General features: G+C 32.0%; 1 protein-coding gene across 4 annotated transcripts in view; it reads left to right on the forward strand.

Annotated features, from left to right (window-relative positions):
- rg (A kinase anchor protein rugose) overlaps nt 1-17274 on the forward strand; it is a 684927-nt gene that overhangs the window by 578335 nt on the left and 89318 nt on the right. For all 4 annotated transcript variants that reach the window (XM_085960838.1, XM_085960839.1, XM_085960840.1 and 1 more), the window contains 2 exons: nt 15604-15721; nt 15931-16033. In XM_085960838.1, coding sequence (XP_085816964.1) covers nt 15604-15721; nt 15931-16033 — 221 coding nt within the window. The remainder of the gene's footprint in view (nt 1-15603; nt 15722-15930; nt 16034-17274) is intronic.

Below are 17274 nucleotides of genomic sequence, written 5' to 3' on the forward strand. Positions count from 1 at the left end.
CAATCGCACTAGCTGACTCGTCCGCTTTCAAATTCGCCAACAAGCAGCTTGTAAAGTAGCTCAATGTCATTGAGGCTTTAGTCACTTTAGTGATGAATATAATATAATAGTACCTATACCTAAGTAGAATAGATTTCGTTAGTTACCACAATGTTTTAAAACATACACGTTGTTAGAAAACCTCACGAATTTGTGTTAATGTGGTACTTAAAAAGTGTGTTAAATGATCTTAATTATAATATATGGGAGTTTGCAAATACAAACTGTTCCAGTAATAAATTAAAATATGTAAATATTGAAATAGCCTGTATGGTAAGATCTTGGCAAAACCATGCCAAATCTCCGTTATTCATTTATTTCAATCACAATTTATGAATGGGTGCGCACTTAGAAACACGCGGTGTTTCACACGCGTGCAACTATTTCCTTTTATACTCTAAATAAGCGACAATTAGATATACCTATGTGTAAAATTTAGGTCTGATATTCATTATTCATGCAAGAAAACATAAAAATAACTACATATGTAGTTGTAGGTTGTTTGTCGTTCCTTTAAAAAAATGATAAGATTATTGTGAGACACATGCCATTAGCTTTTAATAATAAAAGATTTCTTATTAGTATTATAGTAAAATTTAGACTCAAGTTAGTCGTGGACTCAAAAACCGTATGCCAAGTTTCTCACGTTAAAGAAGATTTAGTCGGAAAATCCTTGTAAAAAAAAGTTAGATTTTCTTGTTACTGATACAGGTAATGATTAACATGTTATCTATCGATAATCATTTTCGAACTGTATGTTTACATCTAAATATTCAAAAACGTGTGTATTTGGAAAACTGATGGGGGGAGAATAAGATTTTAAAAAAAAATTGTTTACTTGCTTCATTCACGTCATAATAATATACTCACCCAGTGGCAAAATCGAGCTATACCTAATATATTTTATGTAAAACTGGTCATAATTTATAAGAAAACTGTTGAATCAATATTTTTTATAGATTGGGATTATTCGTAAAGTCGTACACAGTTATTTAAAATATTTCCGAGTTTACCTATTGCGCCACGAGGTCGCTAGTCGCTTTAATTAAAATCAAATAAATTGATTCGTGGGAACTGACACAGGTGTCACTAGTGTAAATCAAGTTTTTACTTTTATTGCTCGCGTACCATTCATGATATAAAATCATAAATGTCAAGCGATCGTAAATTAAACCGTGAATAGGCCTGTATACCTTATTGCAAGCAGTGGATCATTTTATACGATTCTCAAATGCACCATGAGCCTTCGTTCGGAAACAGGTTATTTTATTAGACATGCTAAACGAATAAACCACTTCTGATGACTAATTATTGTCTGAAATGATCGGTTATGTTATGGCTTCAAAATCAGCAATTGTTTTTTCCAACTGCTAAAACAACTCAATTCATCGGGCGGATTGCAAACGAACAATGTTTTTTCTAACAGAACAATTTGAACAAAAAAACGCATGAAGACGGAACCTAAATGTATACATATAAAACTGAAAACAAATTCATCAAAAGCCGTTAACATATATAATATCCTAATAGCTGTGCATTTCCCAAATTGAATTCGAGTCTTTTGCGAAATACCAACTTCAATTTTTTTTTTTTAAATCAAATGATACGACATGACAAACCAAATGAAATATTGGCAACACTCATTCACATTACGCGATAAAAAATATTAAATAATTTAATTATACATACATATTATACATATTCTGTAGCTTTTCCTGAAAGTAATAAGGAAACTTTTGAAAAAGATTTATTGCAAGGCTTTAGAAATCATTATGCCTAATTGGATAAGACGGTACTTCAGTGAAACGGCAAATAATTTTCAACAACTATAGGTGCGACGAAATTTCGGACTGGCTGGCAATCGGAGAGCGAAAGTCGAGCTGTGAACACGTCAATTTGTTTTGTGATGGCGACGGGGGAATTAATTCTTAAATCGTGTAAAGATGACTAAAAAACATTACCCATTTACTTGAAAAAGAAAACATGTCAATGAATATATTATTATTATTAGTAATAGAACAATAAACACAACATTAAATGGACTCATGTTGACTTTTTATAACAAATTATGTTTTCTTCTGCACGCGTCATTTGCACAATCTTCGCGTCGCGTAGTCACGATTGTTTTAGACCGTGCCCCAGCTGAAGTATAGCCTTAATTAATTGTGGATATAACAATTTTACATACACAAGACATTTATTTTGTATTGATGAAATTACCAACTTTATAGAGGGACTTTGGACAATTTTTTTCAGCATAGTGTGCATTGCATATAAATAATTAACAAGAATATTTTTCATACATCCTTCGTTGAGGTTTTCACTTGTTTCAATATTTTGGATTCTACCAAACAGTAAATTATCGTCTGCCCTCTTTACTAATTGAATGTGTTCACAATTTCTTATTATAGTGGCTGCTTCCAGAAATAGCGAACGAAGCTGGAAAAGATTCGATAGTGTTAACACTACAATAATAATTAATAGTGACAAACTTTGAGGTCACTACAGGAATATTATCGGTTGTTGACTACCAGCTAGCTATCTATATAGGTAATAATGTTGCTTGATTTCACCATTTCAATGCACCAATTATACACTAGTAATTTTAATCGTTTTTGATTTATGTGAGAAAACATAGGAATTTACACAGTGTAAGTCTACTTACGAATAAGATTAAAAACCTTTTCCTTATAAAAATCATTTTGTAAGTAGGCTCTGTATGATCTTACAGTGCAATTTTATTGCATACCCCTAGTAATGTATGCCCTTTCGGATTGGGGTAAAATTTTCCGTGTAGATATATCCAGTGCGTAGATTTCTACAAAACAAAACAAATCACCATGTGGGGTTAGAAAAGTATTTGGTTATAAATACAGAAATGCCAAAAGTTCAAACGATTTAAATATTCAAAATAATAAATTTATCTATATATAATCTACATATATATATATAATATCTCGTCAATCAAAAAATAAATTAGTAAACAATGCCGATCGTAATTTTTTGGTCGATTTATACATCTGATGAATTTAGACCGTAAACATAAAAAGTGTCAAGTAGAATAAACATGTTGTATCGATTTGTGCTCTTATTATTGTTAAGCCACACTACACAATTGCGAGCATCAACAAATCTGGGTGCTGGCGAAAAAAAATCTCTAACACAAGTTCGTTGAAATATCGACATGTGAGGAGATCGCCAAGAGCCTGTTTGAAGCGCGCGTGTTGGAGGCACCGTTTACAACTGCGAACACACCACGAATTTTGCCTTGCTTCGCTTTTCTGATACTAGTATTAGAATTGTTTACTCCATATACTATTCTCTAGAAATAATAAATATGTGTACTTTCTGTTCGGTGTATGAATACCAACGTGAAAATATATAAAAATATCAATTTTTTCCTATAATCACATCATGCTTTAGTATAAATAATTAATTTAATTATTGGTTTGAACTATTTCGAGGCCCCTTTTTAAATCCTCTGACGAATCGATTGCGTAATCTGTCTTAAAGAAAATTGCTTAACGCCTTTCATTACGAAACATAACTTTGTTATTAAATATTGTGTTGTGGGTAGGTACTTTTGTTATACCTTTACACACTGCATGATGCTTCACTGTACAATCTAAGCTGTTTGACAAATTGATCGGTTATAGAATATGACACCCTCCCCTAATTTAAAAGTAGATACATCCCTTGCCTGTTTTTACTCCGCAACCAGTCTGGTAAAGTTTTTTTTTACCATTGTATAGCACGCAGAATTTTGACAGAGGGTTGCTTTGTTTTTAAGGTTTGATTATGTTTTTTTTATTACTGCGGTGTTGTTTTGTTAAAAACATTACACAACTATACCGTGTGTAATAGACTTTAGAAAATTCCGTGAGGTATAGAATTTTTCTTTATAATTCATTTTTATTTATCTACGAATATACAATCTAGCCAAGACGGAACACCGGTGTCGCGCTCGTATATAATAAGGAGGCATTTGTATTCGAATAAAAGGGCCTTTGTATTATGTTTATGAATGCCCAGAGATAATGGGTCAACGCATAATTTCGCGTCATAAATTAGAACATAAAACTGGCAGCGGTAATAAAAACGTGTGTATCGGCGGCTTGAGAATGTAGCGGCCGGCGGAAAAGTGTACCGGACACCCTTTGACTCATTAGCTCGGGGTGTTCATAAACATAATACAAAGGCCTCCTATATTATATCGATCGCGACACCGGTGTCCCGTCTGAAACGGGCCTTGCAGGCATCTTGGTGTGCTGAACAATTATTCGTAGATGACAAAGCATAGTAGGTACGTTTAATTGTTTGAACTTTATCGAATAGTAGAGAATGAAATTCGATAAATTAATAAATCTGAAAGACTTTTGCTGAAATATATTTTTAATTCTGTATTTTTTCAGGCGATATTTCTTTTATTTTAAAAATATTACACATGTCAATAGAATATAACTACTTACTACTCTACAATCAGTTTTTATTTGATTGACAGGTGAATGAGATTCATCCCCCAATAAAAATTGCGGTTATGTTTTTTTAGACCCACTAATGTGTCCGCATGTTGTATGAAGTGATGAAATTGTGTGACATTTTTAGGGGTAGATATTATATTATAACCTGTCACCGCTTGTCAGAATATGCTCTTCTGACACTCTGGGGATAATTTTGCTTTCCGCCGTCACCATTATGCACTATATTTTTCTTCTAAATGAAGTCATCACATGAAACGTTCAGTTTAGTATTTCGGTTTCCAGCAATATCACAAAGCTTTCGTAATCACAATTAGTTTATATTTTTGCATGCTGACGACCATAAATTGCGTTTACTAAAATAACAACAGTCATATTATTAAAACCGATATTTCACGTTCCATTTCCTAGTTTTTAAAACAAAAGAAATTTTCTTCGAAATTTAAATATCCTCAAACCTGCAATATTATCTATGATGTAAACGTCAAAAATATTAGATGTTAAAATAATAATTACCTACCTATATAATTCGATTGTATGATTTAATATAATTTGTTTTAATGCTTTTTATATTAATTTAAAATTTTTCTTCTTTGATATAGTAATTTATTGTTAATATACTTACATATTTTTACTTTTTCATATAAATATATCGAGATATCTTTCATATTATAATTCTTTTAGAAATCTATATTATTTACTGTTATTATGACGATGAAATACACTGGTGATTACTACTCTTCTTGATTATTCAAGGCATTGCGCATTTCGCAGTCTCTGGGTTCAAATCCCATGCATTCATTGCGGTGATTACGCCCGCCTCTCCCCTTCCAAATCGGTTTAGCATTGCGCCGGGGACGAAATCCATTTCACACCCGACCTCACATGGAATAGATGACCTGTCAAAATAACCCGAGTCACCCTCTGTGCTCCTGGTGTTGTGTTTAGTACCGAATCCTCCGGGAAATCATTGTGATTTTTCAATCTTGAATCATTTGCTGGATTTAAGTCTCGTTTGATTCGTCCCGCGGCCCATGTAAACATGGCATAATTTACTCTTGGACTCTTAAGCATAGCTCTCCGATATATCATCATCACCATCATTAGGTCTACAACAAATGTGTGCCAATGCTAACTAAAATTGTATAGATATTGTTTTCGCCATGTATTCATAATATGGACTATTACCTACTCAATTTATTATTCACGTTTGACCAGCAAGTACTGACAAACTTTGTCTCCCAAAAAACCTCAAATTGTATAGGCACTTATAGTGGAATAATTGAGCATTTAATATGTGCAAATACGATGTCTTGTAGTGCGCAGGAATTACGCAGGTCGATTATGAATATTGTATTGATTATTATTCTAGACTGCACTTAAAATCACGCCTATTGCATTGCTTTCTCTTCCTCGACGCCGCCCCGACTATGTCTTGTTTTCTATCAAAACTATCGAACTTTACATTAGTGTTGTGTGTTTATAATAAAATGGTTTTAATAACTAATACAGTGGTTATATACATATCATAGTTAGTTAAGATATTTATAATATTAGGTATGTTTTACATTTATAAGATTGATTTTGACTCTATATTCTAGAGAAATAAAATATGTCCCCACTGTGTTTGGCCACTGTATCCTGAAACAATGATTTTACTGACTATTATCATAAGAGTATTGAGGAAGTGTTCAGTTTTCATTTATAAGTAGGTATTAATCATGTGTATTTTAATTTATTCTTTGATTATCTATTTAAAAAACATCGATGCGAATCCAGTTAGCATCAAAAATTCTATCGTGTATCACACTAAATCATGTTATTTAATTGTGGTATCTTAATATTTTTCTTTTTATTTCTTCTGGATATTACTATATCAGAATTTTTACCCCAAATAGCCACATTCCTAAAATACACCGAAGGGAATTAACGTAAATAGTATATCTACTCTGAAAATACACTCTGCGCATGCCCGAGATAAGATTTATGGTTTTTCCTTTCCGGGAACATTGATCGGCGCTCAGCGGGAAAATGTGGAAACTCCCCGCACGGTAGAGGGGGTAGCGACGCCATTACTGTTCAGGCTTTGTTACAAAGGAAATCTCTCCAACGCGCATGTCTAACTATACAGTAATGTAGGCACTACAAAGCTATCGCTACCCACACCTCTTATATTTTCTGCTTATCTGATCTTATATTTTGTTATACCTATAAATACAATTAAACTTTTCACAAATTACAGTTAAATTAAATACGTCAAATCACAATATAAAAAAGATTGTCGACAGTAACATTATACCTAATATACCAGAATAAATCGGCAAGACTTTCCAAATGGCATATTTCAATTTTATAATATTACTATAACACTGTGTTTTAACTACTGTTGGAAAAAAAACAATAAATTTGTTTAAATTCCATTATTATGCTTACGTATTTCAGAAGTAGGTATTTGGTTTGATTAAATGATACCTAAATATTCACATATTTGCATCTTCATCATAAATCACTAACAAATATGTTTCACATCTTCACTTTCATGTTGTTAACTGTCAATATTCTTGAAAGAAACACATTATATTAATATTTAAAATAAAACACTTGTTCTTCGATTCGTGCCATCTGTCTGGGGTTGATGACCAACTTGCATGCAATATATACTTATTATAAATAATCTAAGCCGAACAAAGATCAGAAAACGCATGCTTTGCTTGTCAGACTATCAGAGTTGACAATGTTCTGAAGTTTTTTCATTCATTTGAAATATGTTTGATATCGCAACGAATACTGCACCTATGTTCATAAAGCTCATTATTAATTTACCGGAAATTAAAATACTGTTTATAAAAAATCAAAAGAAATATAAGGCTTTGAAATGACAGAAAGAAATAGGGGCGTTCTGGAGGCAGCCATGACCATCAACTGACTGCGGTTCCGATGTTGATGTTAATAATCGGTAGAAATTGCAAAAATATTTTTATTCTCAACATTTTCTTACATCTACATATTTAAATTTATTCTACATATTTTAAATACCTACTTACAATTTGTGAACGTTCTAAATGCCACTAGTGATTAGAGTCTAGATTAACAATGATTGATACTACGAGGTTAGTAGGTACAGGATCGTTCAAAATGAAAGGATGCAAGAGAAAAGTAGATAAATTCAATTTGTTAATAAATATGATTCCATTTAATCGTGTATGTTTTAATTTGAAATATTTTGATGAACGGTTGATGTAAAAATTTACCACCGGGACCCTCTCCTAAATAAACCATCGTTAATTTTACTTTAGACACAACGATTAATTCAAATCGATTGACAGTTTTCCTTGAATTTATTATGTCGTCAAATTGAAAACACTTTGAAATCGGTCCACCTTACATGCTTTATTTCTTTATTTTACGATCGTATAAAACGAAATAGCTACGTCTTTTGACGTCAATCTAACCTTTGATAATTTTAGTTTTATTGCACTCTACTATAAAACTGAATTCCTTTTAATATTAACACATAAGATGTTTTCATTAATTCGTATCTGGCACCTCAGCCCGGGGTGGATTTTAGCCACATCAAGCAAACTCATTCACTCAGTCAGATCAGTCTATGCTATATTTCCAGTGCTCGCAATTTGAGTTTGACCTATAGTTAGAAAGCATGAGATAGAAATGTTTACACGATCCAGTGTCCTGCAGTTCTTTGACCACATAACTAGAAAGGAATTTATACTGTTTAAACGCAGAAGAGGGAGGACGCCTACATAATAGTCCGCAAACAAAGAACGATACTGGTCTCTCAATACCTTCAAATATGCGGTTGGAGGAAGATAGGGTTCGCTGGAGAAACATAACTAGTACTTTGAAAGACAGTCATCGTTTCCAACAGTGTGTTACACGAGAAGTATATTATTTTAGTTTCGCAAGAATGTCGCTTGATCCACATATACATATAAAGTAACCCGCCTTCAACAACACCTCTGTAACAACATTTGGCTGTGAATAATATTCATATTATGTTCTCAAAATGCGTTTGTTTTACTCTAATTTCTAACAAAATCATTTGCTGAATAATAATGTCAGAATGATCACAATAACTCACATGAGAACTAAAAGTCGCCATGTCACTTATCAAGGGCACTCATTTCTTGGTGACGTATCCAGTTATCCACCCGTTCACTGGGAACAGGGTAACATAAATAATTGGTGATAAATCTCACGTAGAAATTTAAGATTTCACCTATTCATATATCACTTTTACAGCCGCGCCAAGCATTTGGGCGAGCACTGCCCACCGGGGCAATGAATCTACCAGATATTTATGAAGACAATAAACTAATAACACATTTATTGGTCGTAAACGGTGTTATACTCTTGGATTCGGATATTATATGTATTCTGTGTCGTAAATAAGTTTACCATGCCGAGTATATTATTATCCTCTACCTACTACGTAATGCTGTGTTCCTGTTACTCCCAGCGTGAGAGATTTTAATGAGATAGTGTAATTAATACTTAATTATTATTGTAACTATATATAAATCATTAAAATATAGCATACACTACTAATTACATGATCAAGACGTTCACAATATAACATGAAACATATTTAGAAAAAATTCACACAATGACAACAGTGGGATTGACAGAGTTGAGAGTAAAAACACAAGAAACGACCTTATTCAATATAATATTAATATGATTCAGGGATTCGATTGAGCTAAACATGCAATATTTTACGAATATTTAAAACATCGTCCACCTAAATGTTCAAAATTCAATATCACGAAAGTGAGTTATATAGATATCCAAAAAAATACTTTGACATACCTAGTTATTAGTCTAAATCTAAATGTTCATCACGAATTGCAGGTTATGTGCCTTAGAAGAACCAACAGTTGATACCTCTGTTTTTTTCAGATATTATATTATTAGGTATATAGGATAGATTACCACTAGGGAGAATGAGACAGTTACATTATAACTATCATTTCTTGAATGTTTACTGATCGTTTATCTACTTACACATTGTATTATATTATCTGATTATTTCCCATTAATTTTTTCTTTAAATACTCAATATTTTCATTAAAATTCTGGAGAATAAATGAAAACAATAATTAGCTACATGTTTCATTTTATTCCTAGAGAAAATTTAGATACCTAACTCAAAAGATATTTAAGACTATTACATTATTAGTATAAGTGTATATTAAATATCTAGAGATGTTCTCCAATATTTTTATAATAGTTATCAGGTAGGTACTATTAATATCGACCACATCTAATATTGCTATTTTGGCAAATGTCATTTACATATTTTATACGTTAATTTTACTTGATATTTATTATTAATTACCCCTAAAATAATGAAGTTAAGTTATATTTTATTACCTTTTTAACAGTTTTTCTATTAATAGGACACCATTTTTCTTTGCCCTCGTGACCGTAATTGGTATTAAAATGTGTTTTTTCTTTTCTTTTTTTTGATTCAGCAGTCGTATTTAGATGTTATGTTTTTTATTCTTCTATTTTCAAAAAATACTTCAATTATTGAAATGTTTAAAACATTCATGCGCGCTATCTATTATAAGGTATTAGAATTAAACATTTTGTAATAATAATTTATACCACAAGTCAGTCTATGTATTGGGTCATTTATCTTATTTCACTTTTCGACTTTATTGTTATTTTTTACGCTGACATCCGATGGCAAGGAAACGAAACCTGCCACCAAAAATGTTTTAATATCACCTGCCCTGTCCTGTCAACTATTATCATTGTTATTTAACTGCCAGCTTCAAAATGTATCGACGTTTTGAACGTACCGGAATACGTCGTAAATTCTTACATGGGTTTTAATGTTATCGCGTTTTTTATATAACTTTTATTAATAGGACTCGTAGAAAATATTCGACATGTAAATAATTGTATATTTTTATTATGCATCTATCTACCCTGTCTGTATTATGATCAATCTATATTGAATACAATATAAATTTATTTTCTCATTATCTTTCCTTCGTCTGCCATTTGTAATCCTAGAGCCCCATGCAGAATTCAAGATTTAGATCTTAAGGATAAGTTGCCGAAAAGCTTGACTTAACTATAGGTATACTATACTGAGTATTGAGTTAAGGAATCCTCAACCATGGACTACTTTTGTTATGAACACGCCCCCTTCCGTATTACCATTTACCACTGACAGCTGCTGTCAAAATAAATTCGCGTGTCTATAAAACAGTCCATACACTCAAATTCATTTAACAATTTATCTCAATATGGATATTGATAGTCTTGATTCGTTTGGCATGTACTTGCAGAATATTATTTTACTTTTTATACGCCAGCCCGCAGAAATACAAGATGGTAGATAGAAATGACACTTGACGCTAGTGTTACCATGTTAAAAAAATATTTTGCCTTGCCTGTGGAATCACGTATAATGACTGATAACGGAAACACTAGAGTATTATAATTAAATATTAATATGTATTTATAGTTATTGCATTTATAAATCGCAGTTGTCATATTTTTGTCATCGTTTAAAAATTATAAAATAATTTACCTAAACTATAGGAAAGAGAATTTTTAAATATGGTATTATTTTCAATAGAAAAAACGAACGAAGCCATAGACAACATGATCTTAACCAAGGACAATGTTTCTGCATAGTGTTTTCTGCTAAGGAAATTTTAGTTATGACAAATGTTTCTGTATTCCGCTCCTAAATCTGTAGTTTTAATAGTTTCAATATTTTTCCGTAAATTTGATACCTAGCTACAATTTATATGTATTTTTTTTGTACAACACTTAAATGAATCAATTCCAACGCTGCTGCACAAAATCCGAACGGTTATAATTCGCACCCCTAGTTTTAAACTATTACAAGTCAAAAAACTGACATTTTGAGTTAATAATGCAGAAAGGTTGAAAATATCATTATTTATCTGGTCAAAGACTATCACAAGTCTAAATAAATTCTACGGAAATACAGGACAGAAAGAATAGTCTATCATTTTTATAAATAGTACTGTGTGATATTTAAAGACTATGCTATTTTGAGTTGTTATGGTCTTAAATTAGGATTCAAAATTTTAGCGAGTTTAAGACTATGACATCTTGAATTATCATAGGTCAGGAATGGACAAAGTAAATAAAACTTGTGTTGTGGTCACACTGTTGACTAGCCATTCTGAAAATTGAACAGTAGTTTGTTGATAAATACAATAATAAATAAAACAAACAGTGATGGAATCATAGAAAAGGATCTCAGAGGAACACATGAAAACCATAAGAAAATTGATACCGAATTAAAACAATATGTTAGAGATCTCATCAATTGCATTCCTAGAGTAGAATCCCACTTCCTGAGAGCTCAAACTTTCAACCATGTTCGATCTAATAAGATCATAATATTGGCCTCCACGGTGTGGTTTGTATTAACAGATTTTTGTTTTTTTTTTCGAGATATGGATATCAGCCACTTGCTTAACCTATAAGGTCCATAATCTGACTCATACACAAATTGAAAAACAATATGTGTACTTGCCAGACCCAGGATTTGAACCTATGAACCACGACGCTTACACCAGACTAACTACCAGACAATTTATTGATGGCTCTTTAAATTTAGCAACACTATAGGCTATACAAAGGAAAGTGTCAACAAAATGATCGACCTTTCGTGAAGTTATCTCAGTATTCTACGATCTTTAATACAGAATTTAATATTGGGCGCTTTCAGTCAAAAAAGATCAATGGTCAGCACAGCATATACAAATTTAAATGATACACAAAAACAAAACAAATAATTTCGTTCAATGTCATATCCCAAATAAAGAAAAAGCACAAGAGGAGAAACAAATGGCGTGAAAAATGGAGCTATCCCTGATCCAGATAATATTATGATAGTTTCATGTTTCGATTTGCAAGCAGTTCTCTCATAACCCTGTGGTGAAGTCTCAAACTTCTATTACACCAGAAAACTTGCAACATATTTTACCATCTTTGATATTGCTGAGAAAAAGGGTTTTGTTGTATCTGGAACGAAGTGACTGCTAAAAGAGGTTCTAATGAAATTTGTAGTTGTATTTACATACCATTACTTGAAAAAAAATCTAAATAAGAATGTGCATTTTTGGTCCGATAACTGTGCTAGACAGAATAAGAATACATATTTAGTTGCGATGTATTTATCATTGGAAACAGAAAATGTAAAGTCTATAAAGCTAAAATATTTGTTGGGTCACACCCAAGATCAGTGGATTGCGATGCACTCACTCATTGAAAAAGAAAAAAAGAGAATGCTAAAAGTGCTCCAGTATTCATACCAGCTCAATATAGATACCCATTATAGCCATGGCTGAAAAGAATGGTGAACCTTATAGTCCTTATAGAGTTAATGCAATGGCAACTGATGATATATTTGACCAGAAATTGCTGTCCGATGAGCTGGAACAAAATTATGTTGTAACTACCGTAGGTACGAAGGTAACATGGCAAGCAATCAAAGTCATGCATTTGAAAAGAGAATCACCGTATAGTTTTTTCATTAATACCAATTTTATTGATACTTCCTACGAGGAAATTAATATAAGGCATCGCATGACGGGTCGTCTGGTTCACATGAATATGATAATTTTACAGAAAGCTTATAATGAGCCACCAGGAATAACGATTCAGAAAAGGCAAGATCTTTTAACTATATGCAAAAAAAATGATACCGATGACGTACCACAATTTTTACAATAATATATATTACAATAAGTCGCTAGAAGTACTCAAATGGCAAGAAATGACTTGGTTCACGAAGAGAGTGATGGAAATTACTCTGATTAATTCTAAATTATATAATAATTTTCATTACGTAATGTGCAAGAATCTTGAATAGGTAATCATAATCTTATACAATTATATATTTTAAAAATTCGGTAGGTATGTGATGGTTTACCTGCTCCAGTTATTTTATTTTGAAATAAAAATTTCAAATAACCATTCCGTTTATTATTTTACTTGATATGCATAATATATTGAAGAGATTTTATGTTGTTTCATATTAGTTTGTATTGTGTGCATGAAGGGTTATTTCAAAATTTATCAAAATAGTCCAATTTTATACTATGACATTTCAAAAAAACTACCAAAAATATGTGTTCTGTATAATTTTTCAATATAATAATAATTTCATACAAAAATAAAAGCCCTGATACACATCGAGCAAGAAAATCAGTTTGGTACATACATTTTTAGATTTAGTTGAGAGGGTTTGAATCTTTGAATCCAATTATCTCAGAATGCTGTTTTTTGACTTGTCATACTTTAAAACTAGGGGTGCGAATTGTTAAAATCATTTTGCGTACATATAAGTGACGTGTCCGGAAACTTGTACGTATGCAGGTCGCCGTATCACACTTCACCGTGAAATGTTGTACTATTGGAAATATATGGCCGTCTACCGTCCAACCTCTTTGGGTCGTATAGTACCTACTAACATAAAATTCATGTCTAAATAAAACACGGTTCTTGTCGGTTAGTCGATATACTGGATTATTTTTTAGGTTAGGTTTGGTTTTCATTCTTGAATTCATGAATTTTGCCAAAATTAGCTATGAAAATTGAATTAATGTTCATTGAATTCAAATGAATCTACTAAAATTGGATACGGTCATCTCTTTCCGATAAGAAAGCTTACGGCGAACTGTGCCACGGTGAAATGTTTTTCGTACAATTTACATGTAACCTATAAGTGAATGTTCGTCAGTATGGTGTCGCTTGCATTAAAATTAGAGCCTATATTACAGATATGGCCAACCTGTGTCACGCTGGCAGGTTCGAATTCTCTATGCAAAAGTTTAGTATTTTTTTTATATTTTATTGTTATTACACCATATGAATGGAACTCATTGCCTAGTTAACAAACCGCTATTGTGACCATATTTGGGTAAACATAACATGACTATATTCAAATCGAAAGTAAAAAATTGCCTTCGTACCGAGTGGTTTGATAGAACCATGTGTTTGATTCTCTTATAAATCATGTTTTCGGTTATTTAAGTTGAAATAAATAAATTTTTGTCAAACAAATATCAGTATTCTCATATAATAGTATTTTATTTTATAGTGTGTAAATTTAGAAAATATATGATACCTACTTAACCTTTTTTGTACATTTACCATTGTGTTTAAAATAAGAATTACAGTACTTTTTACAACGTTTTTCTTAGCTCGTATTCTTATTTGTCCGGTGGTTCTTTGTCCTGTACAAATCTTGCAATCGATTTTTAACTAACTTCCCGACTAGCTAGACATTTTAAACTTTTAGAATATAACAGAACACGATGCCAATGCATTTTTTAATACTTTTAGCCATCTCTAAGTAGAATTGAATTCATTTTCAGTTAATTCTGTTTTGTATGAAAAGACGTTATTTCTAAACCATTAGTGGTTGCTAGGAGTCTAGGGTCCTAGCAACTAAATTATTAATATATACGTGCCTTACTATGGAAATCAATATGACATGTCAAGTACAAATTTTTTTGATCGTTTTAGCTAGTCAAGTCTAGTTTATATGGTTCAACAGAATTTAAAATCGTTGTATATAAAAAGTTCTTTTTATCTTGTAATTATTATTTATTCTACACGCGATTATTTTTTTTCAAGCTTTTCACATAAAATTTGACACACTTGTGGAAAAAGGTTTGCTAGCCATGATAATATATCACAAAAATATCTTATTAAAAACATTTCGAACTACTATTTATTTTATAACCATTGTCGAGATATTAGATAGTTAAATAAGTTGAAATACAATACAAATACATAGTTATATTTAGAGATATTAACATTAATATAGCAATTTGATATATAGGTTAGTTCTGCATTAAGTTAGCGAAATACAGAAAATCTCGCATTTTAAAGATTGTCTATCTACCCATTTCATATAAATATGTAATACGTCCAGATTACCTACGTAAAACCTTCCTGTTTTCTCAGCGAATTTTGTTAAGTTAATTATTATACTGTTCAAAACTGTAATTATTATACTGTGAAAACAAATAATAATTCACTGCTTTTTGTTTTATTTCAGGTCCTGAAATACTGCGACCACCTGCACGGAAAATGGTACTTCAGCGAAGTTCGCGCCATTTTCTCACGGCGCTACCTCCTTCAAAATGTCGCCATAGAAATTTTCCTTGCAAGCAGAAGTGAGTATTAAATTATCCATTACTTACACCCAATATTTTTTTTAATAATTCCTAAAATTCGTCAATTTTTAATAAAAATATTACAATAAAAAAAATCACATTTATTTTTTCTTCAACAGCGATATTATATTTTCGAGTACTGCCATCTCTCGTACTATTTGAAAAGCCTCTTTTTAGCCGATTTCATTACCTTTTTATTTTTCTTTCAGCTTCCATCATGTTTGCTTTTCCCGATCAGACAACGGTGAAGAAAGTGATCAAGGCTCTCCCGAGGGTCGGAGTCGGCATCAAATATGGAATTCCGCAGACACGGTAAGTGGATTACTCAACATAATTCACGTGACAAATGTCCAAATAATATTCTGTTGTGTTTATTTTTCAGAAGTTTTAAGAAAATGTCAACAGATGGCGATGTTCGATTTTTGAAATATTATACATTTTCCGATTACGATAAAAGAAATATAGGAATACTATTCTCGAATAATTAACTGTATTGAATGCACAATTCGTAGGCAAGTACCTACCTTATTGCCGTGTAAAAAAGTAGTATTTCTATTATTCAATTTAATAGTCGTTGACAGATCATGTCGTGTAACCTCATGATATTGTCTTGTGCAGTGTAATTTAATTCTGTGGTGGAAATTTTCCTAACCACAGTGGCCCCTCGTGATAAAATATTATTTTTTCAAAAGTACGATTTACATGATATCATTCTTGTCGTACGAATTGACGTTATTACCTTACAATAATATTGCTTCAGTAGTAAACGATTATTTACTCGAAGGTACTATTTGTAAAATAGGAAGATAACTTAATTTTAAAATTCATACTGTAAATTGTATGATCTAGTCTAGATGTCATTATTACCATCATCAGCCGAGGTCGATCCACTGCTGGATAGTGACCTTCTTTAGCTCATAACATAATGAGTTTGTTTATCCAGTAGGTTTTAGGGCGTCCCTGTGATCATTTAGTACCATTTGAGTATCAATTTATGCCCGATTTTTTCCGCGAATTGCGGTGGTCCAATCATCGAGTGGCATGTCCAGCCCATTGCCATTTCATCTGCTGGCCAACACCTACCTCACCGCATACTCTTTTCTGCATCCTTATACATTAGTTTCTTTTGTGGTCTTTCCGCGTTATGCCCAACACGCACCTTTCCACGCCACGTTGCTACTTCCTTGTCTATATTTATCTTGAATATGTGAGCACTGGTAGCACATATTGGTTGAAATCTCTTCCCCTAAGACGTAATGAGAGATCACTTTAGAAGATCCCATTCAGGCGCCCAAATGCGCTCAATTCCAATTTGGTTCTGCGAGCAATCTCGTCATAATATACCAACGTCAATATTGACATGTGCAGTTCGAATAGATCAATAGATGTAGTTATTGACCCGCTCGATTTGAGTGCCATTGACGAAGGTCGGTTTTGATTTAGCAAAGTGACTTTGGTCAACAATCACTACTTTGGTCTTCAAAACATTTATCTACCTTACCTTATCTATCTACTATCTTACCTACATTTCAGCTTTTATTTGGAAGGTTGTT

Source organism: Rhyacophila brunnea, unplaced genomic scaffold (genome assembly GCF_057557595.1).
Source record: "Rhyacophila brunnea isolate RB1 unplaced genomic scaffold, BYU_Rbru_1.0 scaffold_12, whole genome shotgun sequence".
NCBI lineage: Eukaryota > Metazoa > Arthropoda > Insecta > Trichoptera > Rhyacophilidae > Rhyacophila > Rhyacophila brunnea.